The sequence below is a fragment of the Saccostrea cucullata genome, unplaced genomic scaffold, assembly GCF_032062105.1.
Source record: "Saccostrea cucullata isolate Sc308-1 unplaced genomic scaffold, CSIRO_AGI_Scuc_v1 ctg1990, whole genome shotgun sequence".
Lineage (NCBI taxonomy): Eukaryota > Metazoa > Mollusca > Bivalvia > Ostreida > Ostreidae > Saccostrea > Saccostrea cuccullata.
In genome coordinates, this window is record NW_026941225.1 from 25,387 (window position 1) to 41,645 (window position 16,259).

Sequence of the window (16,259 nt, forward strand, 5' to 3'; positions counted from 1 at the left end):
TTAGATCAACAGAAAGTTATCTCCCTTGCCATGAACAGCATTTCAACCAATGAAATAATTGAACATTTCCTCATCATGCAATTTCTACCAATCACAAAAGAGAGGAAGTGCATAGTCCGAAGACTGTAAAAAACTTCAACTATGTAATACCGTCTTCCAAGGAAGACGGCAATAATGGCAATATAACAGATGTTGATATCTAGATGCTAAACATCAGAACATGGTGCACTGATAGATAAGAAACAAAACAACATTTCTTTTTTTATAAACTTTAAGAAAAAGTAAAGAAATAATAAATGAAAACTAACACAGATGCATGAGTGCCACTTTTCTCAAAATGTTTGAGCTACTTTTTTTAGATTTAAATATTCGATGTTTTATGTTTTCTTTAAAAAAAAATTTTCGGGACTTGGCCGGAATAGACCAATTTTAAATTTTCCAAAACGCGAATTACATATAGTACTGCTTAAATAAATCGAAAACAAATGTTTAATGTATTTCATTTACTTTTTTACAAAAAAAAAAAAACTTTTATCTAGATCTTGACAGGAATTTTTTTTTAATTTTATGAAAATATATTTAAGTGGAAATATGTGCATCACCAAATCAATGAATAAGTTAATGATTAAAATATGCATAAAATGAATGTAAAAACTGTAAAGGCGAAAATATGAAGATAACACACAGAAAAAATCAGAAATTAGAATTCAGGACAGAGAAAACGCTCATCACCAAAAAAAATATATATATTTTTAAAAATGTCTCTTTTATATTTCACCACAAAAAATAATTTAACTGCATACAATATTTTTTTCCCATTTCAATTCTTTTTACATTTTATTAAATATTTTAAAAGCCATATTTCTTTGGAGATGTTTTCTATATTCTTTTCTCTTCAATTCTTTTTTCTTTTCTTCTTCATATTCCTTTTTATTGCAGCATCCTTAAAGAAAGAAATCGAGTAATAAATTTCTTTTGGTAAGCAAATAAAAAAATAAACAAGTAAAATTATGAGCGACACCTTGGTTACCTTTAAGCCTGTTTCTAAGTCCCCCTTTTCTTCCAGGACAGCAACAGATTCGATAAGGAAGAAAGATGATATTAATAGGAGATGGAATTCTCCACTCATAGTCACTGATGACCGTACATCGGTGAAATCTCCAGAGTTTTTCGGCATTTTCCTGAACCCTTTCAAATGTGTAACTAAAAGAAGAAACTTTGTTGTTAATATTTTGTAGAAAATTATTTAAGCGTAGAACGAAGGAAGCACAGGAAAAAGAAGAGATTGCAAAAAGAAATACCTAAACATGGCGATAACTAGATTCACCAGGAGAAGGTTGGAGAACAACATGTAGAATCCTGCTACAGCAATTACCGTCCAGTCTTCCTGGGGACATCGGTCTTGGGACGTGTCTGCTTTCCAAATGGTTTCATTCTGAGTACAACTGTCGAGTTCCTGTCCTGCATGAAATAAATTTTAGATACGAGAGGCCTTAAGCCTAACATGATGTTTAAATAACATTGTTTCTTTCTCATTCCCGATCAAAAGATTTTATCTATACTGTAGCTGCAATCTAGGTAAAAAATGCCATTCGTGCCTTTTCAGTATGACGATTCCTCACTATAATTTGTTTGATATGGCCTTGCTTGTGATATGAAGATTTTATTTTTCACAATCGTTATTGTTTTTCAACCCTTATCCCAGAGTCAAAGATTTTAATTAAAATCTGCTCTGTTTAAATATTTCTTCCACGACAATAAAAAATAAAACCTCATTTTATACTACTAAGGTACTGTATTGCGCCACTTTTTTCCGGGAAAATGAAATAGAACTTTTTTTATATATGATATATTTTATGTTAGTTTTACAAGTGAGAAAACATCCGCGTAATTTTCATACGGAGGAACGGACGGGTAGACAAACCATGGACAACAGGTGATAAGAAAAACCCAATAAGACTTAAAGCTGAGGTGAGAAAAGAAATTGTTATACAGTTGTTATACATGAAAATAATTTAACCCATGTCGTCTTTTATTAAAAGAAATATTATAAAACTGGTTTTGTAACGATGAAATTAAAATAAGGATTTGAATAACTATAAATATACGAAATTTTGGTCAACAATTTAATGGGTTTTTTTTTCACAGTTTCATTTAAGAACACTTGCAATACCTTCTAAGAACTCGTTGTTGATCTCTCCGTATAACTGCCAGTAAGGATAATAGATAATCGTCCAAATTCTCCAATTGACCCAATTTCCACTCCAGATAGTCGGGTGATCCGGCCATAAGTTAGCGTGGTAGTACATTCCAACACCAAGTACTACAAACACCGCTAGGCCAAGAAAGTAGAGAAGATCCTTCAACTGAAAATATTTTTAAGACAAATTGCTTCAGATCAAATTCTTTATTCAACACATGAAAAAATACTAGATTTATGAATCCAAAAGTAAAATAAATATGTTTAAAAATCTAAGTTTATACTTTTCAATATCTAAATACAGTATATGCGGTGCCTTGTAAAGGGAAAAAACTCTGATGATGCATAGTGACAAGAATGAAAATTTTAACATTATACATAATTTAAAAATATAAATATTAACATTTGCAATGTTTTCCTTATACATCACTATTTGAACAAGGCGTTTTTATATCTCTGTAAAACACGTTCATCTTGTGACCATAAATTGATTGTTCAGTCATAAGCGATCTACGTACTTTCATAGTGACTTCATTTAGCGATCGACGTTATCAACACATTCAATTTATACCGTTGAGTTTTGAAAAAAAAACCTTTAAATTTTTTTAGGAATTTAGAAATTATTTTTACGCCTTTCCATAATTCTATTTTTTGAATAATTTAAAATGGAAGTACTTCCAATGTAGAGCCAGGGAATGATGAAGTTTGTGATCAATTTCTTTACATAATCAAAGGGATACGAAAACATATTGTATAGTTCGTTAACAAGGAAGCATTTCGGAAGAAATTCATCTTCTAAACCCACCGATTATACTTCCACGATTTGCACGGGTTGCTACTGATGATTAAGTTTGTTGTGCAACAAATTTGAAATCCCAGGTTGAAGCCACTAAAGAAAGATTCTGAAGAGAAACCATCAGATTTTCAGTTATCGAAGTCGTTAATTAAACAGATATTATGCACCGTCTATCACAGGATGAGAGGTTGCCCGCCCTTGACATGCTACAGATTGGCACAAGACAGCTCGCCGTGGCAAGGGCAATAAATGTTTCTTAGTCTGTTATCAGCTAATTATGGTCCAGACATCTTGCTACAAGGTCTGTTCAGGATCGACCACGATCCAGTCGACCAAGGTCAACAACTCAGACTCAGGACAAATTAATCTGCACTATTGTTCTGAGAAATCTTTTGGAAACAAAAATGCAGATGTCAATTTCACTTACACGCCTTTCATCTTCGTGTTATTTCCTTTTCGCGGGATCGTCAAACTAGGACCCGACTCAAAACAAGAGGCCCAAGGGCCACATCGCTCACCTGAGCAATTGGCTAGGAAATAGAACATATCAAATCAGAACTGAAAGTTTACTGGGGGGGGGTTGAATTTTAACTCCCCAGGGGGTCATGATTTGAACAAACTAGAATCTACACTACCCGGGGATGATTCCCTATAAATATCACTAAGTATGGCTTTGAAGTACTTGAAAAGAAGATACTAAAAGGTTTCCCTACATATTCCTATGTAAAACTTTGATCGGCCATTTGGCTCCACCCTATCCCCGGGGGTCATGATTTGAACAAACTTAAATCTACACTACCTAGGGATGATTCCACTGGAGTTTCATCTTTCCTGTCTCAATGGTTCTTAAGAAGAAGATTTTTCCTATATTCCTATGTAAAACTTTGATCGGCCATTTGGCCCCAACCTACCCCTTGGGGTCATGATTTGAACAAACTTAAATCTACACTACCTAGGAATGATTCCACATGAGTTTCATCTTTCCTGGCCCAGTGGTTCTTGAGAAGAAGATTTTTAAAGATTTTTCCTATATATTCCTATGTAAAACTTTGATCGGCCATTTTGGCGCCACCCTACCCCTGGGGGTCATGATTTGAATAAATTTGAATCTATACTACATGAGGATGATTCCACATCTTTCCTGGCCCAGTGGTTCTTGAGAAGGTTCTTGAGAAGAAGATTTTTTTAAAATGTCATTAATTTTTCTCTAATTCATAATTATCTGCCCTTGGAAAAGGACGTGGCCCTTCATTTGTACAAACTTGAATCCCCTTTACCCAAGGATACTTTGTTGCATGTTTGGTTGAAATTGGCCAAGTGGTACTTGAGAAGAAGATGAAAATATGAAAAGTTTACAACAACGACAACGACAGAAACGGACAAATTTTGATCAGAAAAGCTCACTTGAGCCTTTGGCTCAGGTGAGCTAAAAAGATGTGGTTAGCACCATCAACGCCGGGATAATCGCGGATGGAAGCAACTTATATTTTTTCAGATTGGTCGACGTTCAGTGTGGTTTTCCTGGACAGACGCAGAAAGGTTTTGTGCCGATTAATGAACATTTCTATGACGTAAATATCATTTTGGCATGATCGTTATGGGTTTGGATCTGTAATGATGTGGGGAGATATCAATGCTATCGACAGAACAGATGTGCATGCTGTCCTTTTACGTGTCACAGGGCAGTAATCAATCATGGCGCCCCTAGTTGTGTCCCATGCACGTGGTTATTGTCACCGTTTCATTTTTCATGATGACAATGCCAGATATCAAAGGGTCCAGATTGAACAGATTATCTCCAACAGCAGAATATCACCACATTTTCTTCGCCCACACTAAATCCAGACCTCTCCCCATCGAACATATCTGGGAGAAGCTTGGAGAGCGGCTACGCAAACAGCAACAAATTTCTATTGACATATGGAAATTTCCATAAAAATGCTGCAGCATTGCAACGGGAATGGCAAAACCATCCCCAAAATGACTAATGATGCATTGTTAGGATCAAGTCAAACCGAATCCGAGCTTTTCTGTCCAAGCCAACCGAGGGGGCTTACCTGCTAGTGAATCTGTTTCAAATTGGTGGTTACTTCGCTTTTTGAACCTAAGTTGGTGTCAAATCTTATTGTGGAAAAAGTCTTTTTTCTGACTTCAGACAGGGTTTCTAATAAATTGATATTCGTAATATTTTTGTCATTACTTTCCTTCTTGACCACTTGACACTTGGTCAATCGCAACTTCTCGGGCCTTTCCGACTAGCGGAAAAACGACCTCGAATGTACTAGGAAGACGCCATTACAACTCCCCCTTTTCACAATCTTTGAAATAAATGCATAGAGACCTTTCATCTGTGGAATATGGAGTTTAACTTCATACAATGCAATGATATTACTTCGAATATACTATGGAAGGGACTTCAAAATCCGTCTATCCTATATTTGAATAAACAGGAAGATGTATAAATTTTTAACATCCGGTGAAGTTAATACATTCGAGGTTGTTTTCCGACCTCTGACGGAAAGACCCGAGATGATGCGATTGGACACTTGGTATGTATTTCATTGTCCTTGTTAATCCATTAAAATCGAGTTTTGAATAGTATATAATTGGTATGTTCAAATTTTATTTTATAACATTATTCAAACAGAAAAGGAAGAGATACATTGCACTTATGGTTTTATCTCGAAAACGTACGAAATTTGAACATTGAAATATTTTCTAGAGTTAATCAATATAATTTTTTTTCAAGGGACCAGAGGACAATTTATGAATACTTGCAAAATGAAATTGATGAATAATAAATATTTCATTGAACTTATTGATAGAATGTTTTGTTTCATATAATTTTCCTGTTCCTTCTGTTTTAAATACACGTACATGATAAAATCAGATGGTTTATGTGTATAACAGTCAAAGGTTAAAGAATCATTTTTCGTTAAAAAGTGATTAATGTTATTTTCAAAAAGAACAAGATTTTTTTTGGATTAAGCAAATGAACAAAAATAATATTACCATTTCCTTAATCATGATCAGGGTGGGTCCCATTTTTCTGTGCACTAAAAAGACTTCAAGAAACCTCAGGTACATAACAAGAAGGGACAGCGAAAACATTCTCCTTGCAATAGTAAAATTGGTGGATGGGTGAAAATGGCGGACACACAATGCTGTAATCAGTAAAGCATAGGAAAGGAGATCCACCAAATTCCAAAAGTCGTAGAGGTATCTCTTAAGTCTTGCGTAATAACCACGGTGAGAACGACCTCTTGATTCCAAACAACCCTAGGAAGAAAGAATTTCAAATTGTGTTTATTCTTTGCACGTTTAGAAGAAATATATTAGAAGTAAGGATATAATAGGCTAAATTAAATTTGATTCAAAACATAAACGTATGACTGGGTACAAAATTGTAGGCACATATTACATGTACTTTTATATTATTGGTTTAATTTGGCAAAAATCCCTTTTTTCCATTTTAAAACTTGAAAGGAAAAAAAAGAATGTGTAACTCTTATTGTGCTCTATCTTAACAGAATCTTCAGGACAAAATCTTTTTTGACTGTTAATTAAAAGTGTCCAAATGACAACATACTCAGACTTGATACTTTGTGTTAGGGTTAGGAAAAATCTTAAATCTACAATACCGGAGCTTGCTTCCATATAAATATGACCAACACTTTGTGTTAGGGTTAGGAAAAAAAATTGAATCTACACCACCAGATGATGTTTCTATACAACTTTGACCAATTGTGGCTTTGCTGAAGAATTTTAAAGATTTTTTTTTTCTATGCAATTCTACTATAATCATCCATTTTGGCCCCACCCTTGCCCCGGGGTCATAATTTGAACAAACTTGAATCAACACTACAAGAGGATACATCCATATAACTATGATCAACCATTCCTTTGCTGTTACTGAAAAGATTTTTCCTATGTATTCCTATCTAAAATTTTGATCCCACAATGTGCCCCCATTTTACGGGGTTCATGATTGGAACAAAAATAAATCTACATTAACAGAGAATGCTTCTTTAAAATATTGACCATTCATGAGTTTGCTGTTCTTGAGAAAAAAGATTTTTATCATGTATTCCTATTCTTTATTTGATTCTTCCGCATGAGTTTCAGCTTTCCTGTGCCAGTGGATCTTGAGAAGAAGATTTTTAAAGATTTTTTCTTTTTATTCCTTTGTTAAACTTTGATACCCCATTTAGGCCCATCCCTATCCCCGGGTGTCATGATTTGAACAAACCTAAATCTACTCTACCTGAGGATGCTTCCACATGAGTTAAATCTTTCCTGGCTCAATGGTTCTTGAGAAGAAGATTTTCAAAAGATTCCATTAATTTTTTTACTAATTCACAATTATCTCACCTTGGAGTAGGGCGCAGCCCTTCATTTGAACAGACTTAAATCCCCTTTAGTCAACGATACTTTGTCTCAAGTTTGGTTAAATTTGGCTCAGTGGTTCTTGAGAAGAAGATGAAAATGTGAAAGAGTTTACAACAACGACAGATAACGGACAAATTTTGATCAGAAAAGCTCATTTGAGACTCGCACGGGGAATAAGGAAGCATACAAAATATACTACCTTGACTAAATCAGTGCTACATTTAACGTCATAGTAAGCGAGATGACGTCAATTCTAGAGCACGAGTTTTCGTAATATTGGTATTTAGAGATGTAACTTAACTCTAGAAAATGCATAGAAACGTGTAAACATTAACAAAAATGAAATTTTCTTATTTTGTTATGCTGTATTCTGTCATTTTGATTAAAATCTAACACCGATGACGTCACAGCTGTACATCAAGTAACTTTGGAATCGATCATATCGTGTAAAGAGAATTTGGCTAAGACGGCATGTACAAAGTTACGTAAAATGGAGTTTAAAAGCAAATATCGTGAATATTTTGTGAAGTTCCCGTTGGCTTTTCCTCTGTCAATTGTGACCAAAATAATGCAACAGAACAACAATAAGCTGTATATTTCAAAACATAAGATTTGTATAGATTGAAAGTTTGTCTTCTGAAATACTTGGAAAGTGTTGCTAGAATCCCGAGTTAAGCATGGTTTTACGTAAAATCTCGGTTCATATGTACAAAATTCAAAACATCGTGTAAGGTTTCGTTCGAATGTGTGGAATAATTATTTCACTGACGGGACAGTGGGATCCTAGCAGCACTTTTAAGGCAAAATAGATATTTTTCAACTACATTATTTACTGAAAGAAATTATTAAACTCCGGGGTATTGTTGTTCTGTTAGCTTTTTTTAAAGGAAATTTTCGCTATTGATAGAAGTCCCGTGATGTCGTTGTGGTGGTGCACGTCGTTGCGTTAGACACTTTTTTTTTTATCTTTATGCAATAAATAATAATAGTTTACGTTTTTCAGCGGTTTTGGTAAATTATCAAACTTAATTTTCTTTAAAAAGTCTAAATTTCCCGAAAAATGACTTACATGATTCCTTAACATACCTGCGAGCTTCGGCTCTGGTGAGCTAAAAATGCGCAAAGAGAAATGGAAAAAAATCTTTTTAGAGGGGAAGGGTACTCAATGGCAATTAATATTAGTGTAAAAAAAATATTTTCTACACTTTATTTCTTCAAAACTCGATGCACTGCTGTTCGCAGTTAACAAGATTAACATCGTTTATGTCACAAGTATCATCTTTGGCGCATACCTTCTTAAAAAATGATTTCCCAATATTCTAGCATGAATAAATAATTTCAGGATTCATGCTTAATTATATTTTAATGTTTATTTGTTCCGATCAGCCCTAAGATGGTCTCGGTCCTCGCCCTCCGGGCTGATACCAGGGAAGAGATAAGTGTGATATTCTTCATGTCTAATGGTTCATTGTCATGATTGTCCAATGTGTAATTAAATCAAAATATATCAAATTAATTCTAATGAGGTTGAAAAAAATTAAATATTTCAAAAATGTTTTAAAGAAAGCAATAAATATATTATCAGTCGAAAATTTCAAAATCCGTCTTATTCAACAATGTGGTAAACTTATACATGTATACGTTAAATAATACATGTAGGATATTTTATTTTGAGATCTCAGCTGTTTTGTTTCAATAGCGTTTATGTTTATAAAGTCTTACCATTTAAAGTATTTGGAGATAGAAATATATAGACAACATTTTTCTTACAAAGCAGCTTATGAGTTCTTCTATTAGGTCCCCAGCTCCCCAGAAATAGACATAATACTCAAACATTTTGGCTATATCCAGTATGTAGTATTCGTCCCCAATACTGGTTAGTACAAAGGCACTGTAGAACACCAGCATTACGAAGAACATAACCTACAAAACACAATAAAATATTATTTTGTCAATATTTGTCAATATTTGCTTTTAAGTATTAATTGGCACTGTAATAGGAAAAAACGACGGTATCTAAAAACTGAAAGGTGACTTAATGTTGTAATGAAAGGTGAAAGTTAAATTGTAGACCTTTGGAAATCAGGCTTTTTTTTCCAAAGCGTACCGTGATAATTTCCGGAAAGATAAGACACGTGACTCAAATCGATTCTAAATGTAATTGAAATATCATGTGCATAGAATAAGTTTGATTTTTGTACAATTTGTAAAGATTCAACAAGTTATAAAAATGATGAAATTTTAAGCATTATAAGGTAATTTATTTGTGAAATTGACTAATCTATTTGGAGACACATTTGTAATACATGTCTTATATCGTTATCTTGTTCCTCAATTTTAAGTCTTATACTGAATTAAAGATTTTAATTTTTACTTGTAAAATCATGGAATATTAAAATGATTTAATTCTGGTAGAAGAACTTTTTCTAGCTTGTAGGAAATAATGAATCAATGAAAAAATGGCATTTCTTGTCTAGGTTTTTAGCTCAAAGTAGCTTCCTGATAAGCCTACCCAAAAAGTTCTAATTTTAAATTATAATTTCTTTTTTCAGAAAACATGAATATTCAATGGTAAACTGATGTTGTTTTTTTTACATTTAAAATTTACTTACATAATTATACATGTATCTTGTGAGAGGAGCAGTGAAAAACTTCCTTGGTTTCCGCCACATAGACTGAAAAAAGAAATATATAAATTTGATATGGATAGAAAACGTCTTAGATGAGAACTGAAAATATTAAATATTTCGTCTATTAGAAATATAGAAAATAGAGTGAAGGACAAGCATCTTGTTTAAAAAATTGTGTTAATCATCCAAACCTGTTATATCTACATAATTTTTTTATAATATCCTAGAAAAGTTTGTCATTTCAAAAGAGATTTATTATGTGTACTCCGCTTTAAAAAAGATCTCCACTTGGATCTGCAGAATGATTAAATGTTCATAAAGCAAATAAGAATTACCAAGTTAAATATATAGTTTGGATTGGTCTTCTTTAATTAAGATTTGTACAAGAAGAATTAAAATTTGTATAAGAAGATTCTTTTAGATGAAATATTCTTCGAAACATTTTTCATATCATTTGTCAAACCTTCTTCATTTTATATTTTCAATACTATCATTCAGTAGATAGAAAAAATATCAGTTCAATGTATAGTAAGTAGTACGTTCACACTGATGCAGTCTAAGATGCTCCCCTTATGAAATACAATACGAGTATACATGAGATTTGTTTAGATGGCATAACTTGTATTTTTTAATGAAATCCTTCGTGAAAAGAGACAAGTAAATTGATTGAATGTTTTGATTGAGGTGCATTCATTTTACCCGGTAAAAATGCGTAGTCCACAGATTTTATTGTAATTCTTTATCTTTAATTTTCACTTTTATGTACAAAGTTACAAAGAATGATAAATCCTCACACCAGGGTGTTTTACTTCGCTCCTTCAAAGAATTTAAATAAGTAAAGAAACATAAGATAAATATTCTAAAGAATAAAATCTATTTAGAATATTCTCATTTTCCATAATATTTATTGCTCTTATTTATATTACCGATATTTTTTTTCATAATATAATAATTTCTTTTTTGTTAATATACCTCTACAGTGTGTACAAAAATTGTAAGTGTTGGGATTGATTTCAGAAAGTATTTCCCCTCAAAATACCTTAAGGAATGGTTTCAAGTCAGGTGCTAATTTGTTGTACCACTGTTTGTTCATATTTTTTTGGGAGCAAGTGTGAGCCACCACATCGTACATAAAGTTTTCGTGAGCGAAAGTAAGCGGGCTTGATTTTATACCCCAAACATTCGTGTCATCATCCATAATATCTATGGCGTTTTTGTCATCCTCTTTATACATTCCGTCCATTATCGTCAAGCATCTGTTTTCAAACAATCTAAAGATAGAATTTGAAAGCAATTTTAGTAGGGTCCTAGTAAAAACTCAACTCCATTACTGACACAAGAAAGTACAACAATACATGTATACACCACATAAAATACAGAATAAAAATGAAAGTAACTTCTTAACAGAGTGTATGAATCGGTAGATCTGTTTTATTTTTTTTAACTTCTTTAGTTATTGATTCAATAATTCATATTTATTTGGCAAACAAAAAAAAAGAAGAATATGAAGTTAACGAATATATTATGACTGAATACCTTGACTTTAAAAATATCAATTTTCTTAATTATTTCATGTTTCTTGGTACCTTTAGTTAACAGTTGAAAAAAAATACAAAAACGTACTGTGTGTGCTCAGCAAATTCATTGGAAAGATTCTGTTCCTTTACATTATTTGCCTTTTTAGACAATTTTTTCAGCACTGCAGCACAAACTAAGGCCGTTACTAGAACAAAAAAAAAGTAATGAATAAAATTATATCGACATAAACAAATTGTACATACTGCTCAACTTAGTCAATTTATTGCTCAGCTGATCTTCATCAACACTTTTCTTATATTACTATGTGTAAATAACGTACGATGGTCGATTTATATTATATACATCTGTAAAGTGCATACAACATGGACGCCTAGAATTTTCGAATTTCAGAGGCGGAATCAGTTGCTTAGCGCGAGGAGAGTAATCAGAGTGTTATATTTACGAAGTAAAGTGTGAATCCAAGTAGAAATTTTACTTTGTCACAGACTTCATAATTTAAAAATGAAGGTTAAAATTGCAATTTTATGAGTTCCGTCGGTAAAAGGAAGATTTTTTTTTTTCATTTGGAGTGGCCCATAAGTTTCTTACATAAGTGATCTTTCCCTCGAAGCCAACATATTTCTGCAATTTCTTTTCGATTTGCAAATATTGCCCAAAGCAAGATGTCAGATATTTTTACATAACTTGATTTTTCCTCAGCATCATTTTCCGTATCTTCAGGATCATCATTAGTTTCTGTGTCTTCTGATTCTGCAGAAGAAAGAGAAAAACAAACGTAACTCAAATGTTATCCCATCACTCAATCCCCGCATGACGGCTCATGAAAAAAGTTTGATTTAAACATAAACTCTACCTCGAAAGTGAAGGACAAGGCTTAAAATACGTAGGTAATCAAAGTAAGGTCTTGTCACAAGAAAACAAAGCTCTGGCAAAACAAAATAGTCTAAAGTCAAAAGTATTTGTCAACAGCAGATTTCAAAAGAGATGTCTGTCTTTTTTGACAATTTCACTTGAAATTTATTACTTAATCGCAGTACGTCATACGACACAAATGTTGAAAGATCTCGAGAAATTCCATCGAACGCTGTAACTTATATAAATAAAATACCGGTTCGAAGATGTCCATACTCAGGTTTGAATTTATTGAAATATACATCTCAAAAAGTATTAATCTCTTTACAAAACACGTAGTTAACAATTAAAAGTTAATACACTGAATATGTTTCACAGAGCAAAGCAAAGAGTCCCATGCTTATAAAATTTTGGCTAATGAATATATCACAGAAGAAAAAAAATACTTTTGCTCGACTAGGGAAGAAAAGAAATTACTGAATATCTAACAACTAAATTTTATTTCAATTACAACATCAGGTTTTCCATTGCCATCTCCATTATTTCGATATCACTTGAATAAATAAGCAATTTAAATCTTCTTTTTTTGTCCCCCGCTTGAAAAGTGGGGGATATTAATTTTGGTCCGTCTGTCCGTCCGTCTTTCTGTCTTTCTGCAACGCTTTCGTTTCCACACGATATCTAGAGAACCCTTTGAGCTTTTGCATTGAATTTTGCATAGCAACTCTCTATGGACTTAAGAAGACCCCTATTGATTTTTAGGTCAAATGTCAAGGTAAGAAATTCGTAAATTCTGTCTGTTATAACACTTTTGTTTCCGCGTGATATCTCGAGAATCCTTGGAGCTTTAGCAATGGAATTTTACATAGCAACCCCCTGTGGAAAAAGGAAGACCCCTATTGATTTTGAGGTCAAAAAGTCAAAGTTCAAGGTCGTTAATTTATACATTCTGCCTGTGTATAACACTATCGTTTCCGGACGATATTTCAAGAAGATTTTGAGCTTTTGCAATGTATTTTTTTTACCAAAACTCCCTAGGACCTATCTCACCCCTTTCAAAGTGTCCTGTCCCGTTTGTTTTATTAGTATTTATGTAGCAATTTTTAGCACAGGGGCATTAGGAGAGTTATTACGTATAAAACAGGTTCTCGGTGGAATTTTTATTCTCATTACATCTATTAGAACTGTTTAATAAAGGTTAAATTAGACATCATGCATTGTGTAAAATTTGACAATATCGAACGTGAATATATACATGTATGTGGCTTCATGTTTGCATATAATTTTCGAGAGATCGAAGAAGTTCCGTGGTCTAGTGGTATGTCTCTCGCTTCTCATTTGAGAGTCCCAGGTTCGAATCCCGAGTGATCCTTTTTTATTTTTTTTTTCCCAAAAATACTTTTTTCACTAAATGATAGTATTCAGCATAAGAAATGAAAAATTTATGAGGTCAGGCTTGTACAAACTCATAAAATCATCATTACAGTGTGATAAATATTCCATATAAAAAGAATCTTCTATATAAAGAATAAGCCATCAAATCTTTAAATCTATATTGGAATATTTAATTTGCTTCAGCATACATATATAGATTTAATAATTCTACAAATTCAGTCAGGGGGATCCGAACCCAACCCCCCCCCCCCCCTCCTCTTACTTTTTCCCTAAGCGGGGGACACAAATTCTCAGAATTAGCTTGTTATACAAAGAATTCGCTTCGAGCTTTAAGCATTCAAAGTTCGTCCAAAAGTGTTAAATAATTGTTTTTTTGATAGCACAGTAGGATTTTAGCATCACTTCCAGGGATTTTTAGGACCGAATTAAGGCCAAAATTCGGCCCCAGTCCCAATTTAAATTATAATGTCTGTATTTTCCCAAAATATAGTGGAAGTTCCCCATCCACCCCCCCCCCCCCCCCCCCCAAGAAAAGAAAACTTACAAAACATGTGATAAAATTTAGTTTGTTTATTGCATGTTTTTCAGTGAAGTTCAAGCAGGTTTTGTTGTTCAGCCATGGATTTCTTCATTAGATTATTAATACTACTATTGTTCTTGATGCAAGATATTAGAAAATTCATACCAAAAATAGTCTCGTTTTTATAACAATTGTTTGTTAAAGCAATACAAAGGGGAAAAAAAGCCTTTTGACAATGCTTTGTCAAGTGACTGGGTTTTCTGGGAGATTCCCAATTTAGCCTTATTGAAGCTGAAATTCCCAATTCTGAGGGCCCCAGCCCCCCGTCCCAAAGTACTTAAAAAACACTAAAAAACACTGACTTTTTATGGTATAGAATGCATAATGAAATCAAAAGTTTTATCCATGATTCCTCCAATTTATTACTGGTACACATTATGAAGAAAAGTGTTAATTCGACAAATTCTGATCAATTTGCTGCCTTAACAAGCCTGCGTGCGGGCACAAAAAAGATCCCTTACTGTTCAGTGGCCGTGAGGACCAAGCAAAGGACAAAAATTGTAGCTCTCCATCGGCAAGTGGCGGTGTCTTCATACATGTATGAGTGAAAATTTCTCTAGAGGGACATTAAACAACAATCAATTATTCACATGGATTTGCATGTTTAGTATGGAAGTCCCGCCACCGTTCTTTCAAAAGAGGATCATTTTTTAAGTTGATAAAAATTACATGTTTTGAAAAACCGATACATATTCAAGTAAAAAATACTGAATTGTTTTACCCAAGGGACAGAAATATTTAATCACTAGCTTCAACCATTCCGAAGTGAAAGTCAATAGTTGAAAGGAATACTCGTGTGAAGTATGAGAGCCAAAGCAACAAACCTTCATAAGATATGACCAAGATTGGTATAAAGTTGCAAAAGTTGGTAAAACTTTAGTCGATATGTCAAAGTCGCTGGTGTCTAAGAAAAGGTCTCTTGGCTTGAAAACATATGCGAAATTGGAAAGTTTTTAACCAATATTTAAAATCAATAATAGTTTTAGGAAAAAGGAAGTTAAAGCTCATAGCTAAAACTATATCCCCTGAATCTACCATAAAAAAGTCTTACGACATTTCTAATTAGCAAGTGGTTTTCGACATAATTTGAAAATCATCCCAGCAAAATATTTTGTTTTTTTCTTGTGAATCTTAAAATGAAATGTGATTTTAAAAAAATGATAATAATAAAAAAAATCCTCAGAATTCATCTGCAGCCCCCCCCCCCCTGTAATAAATTATAGCAGTCTGCAGAGTTATGAGAACTTACCTTTATAACCAAGTATTTTCCGACATAACCCTTTGGCAGATTCAGCGATCTTGGTTTGCTCTTTTTCATTCTTAACAAGTTCTTGCAGTTTCTCCTTATTTTCCTTGATAGATTCTTTTCTGTCTTTGATTTTTTTTTCTAACTTCTTAATTTCATCGGAATTAGATGATCGGTCCATTTCTTGAAGTTTTTTAAGAGCTTCACGGTTTTTTCTTTCTTTTTTCTGTATTTTCCGCGTAAATTTTCTGTGTGAAAAACACAGCTTTTCAGCCTTCTTTTCCTCGATTTGCTGAAGATAGATCATTAAAATCTTTTTATGTATATTTTTTAATTAAATCATTATTTATGTCCCGCATTGAACAGAATATAAGAATAAAAAAAATCGCCAAATTACAATACACCTAAGTTGTTTTTACTAACACATTTTAAAGAACAAGATGTTTGCTTTCCAATTCTTTGCTACATTTGTTATCTCTTCGCAATTGAGTTGGAGGTGATACAGCAACGCGCTTGTGCTTGTGTTTTTGTGTGTTAGCTTGTCCTTTTGCGAAATGGCAATTTTTTAAGGCCTTATGTTGCCTGAGATTTTAGGTATGCTCGTATGCGAAGTCATTTCCATTTTGCGTTAC

At 33.1% G+C, this 16,259-nt stretch overlaps 1 protein-coding gene across 1 annotated transcript in view; it reads right to left on the reverse strand.

Moving 5' to 3' along the window:
* Positions 1 to 770: 770 nt before the first annotated feature.
* The window catches only part of LOC134257464 (transient receptor potential cation channel subfamily M member 2-like), a 33,909-nt gene continuing 18,420 nt past the window's right edge, over positions 771 to 16,259 (reverse strand). The window contains exons 12-22 of the mRNA XM_062740080.1: positions 15,631 to 15,919; positions 12,143 to 12,304; positions 11,639 to 11,738; positions 11,055 to 11,286; positions 9,998 to 10,060; positions 9,156 to 9,308; positions 6,009 to 6,275; positions 2,174 to 2,366; positions 1,302 to 1,461; positions 1,031 to 1,203; positions 771 to 943 (exon numbers count right to left, since the gene is read on the reverse strand). Coding sequence (XP_062596064.1) covers positions 831 to 943; positions 1,031 to 1,203; positions 1,302 to 1,461; positions 2,174 to 2,366; positions 6,009 to 6,275; positions 9,156 to 9,308; positions 9,998 to 10,060; positions 11,055 to 11,286; positions 11,639 to 11,738; positions 12,143 to 12,304; positions 15,631 to 15,919 — 1,905 coding nt within the window. The 3' untranslated portion in view covers positions 771 to 830. The remainder of the gene's footprint in view (positions 944 to 1,030; positions 1,204 to 1,301; positions 1,462 to 2,173; positions 2,367 to 6,008; positions 6,276 to 9,155; positions 9,309 to 9,997; positions 10,061 to 11,054; positions 11,287 to 11,638; positions 11,739 to 12,142; positions 12,305 to 15,630; positions 15,920 to 16,259) is intronic.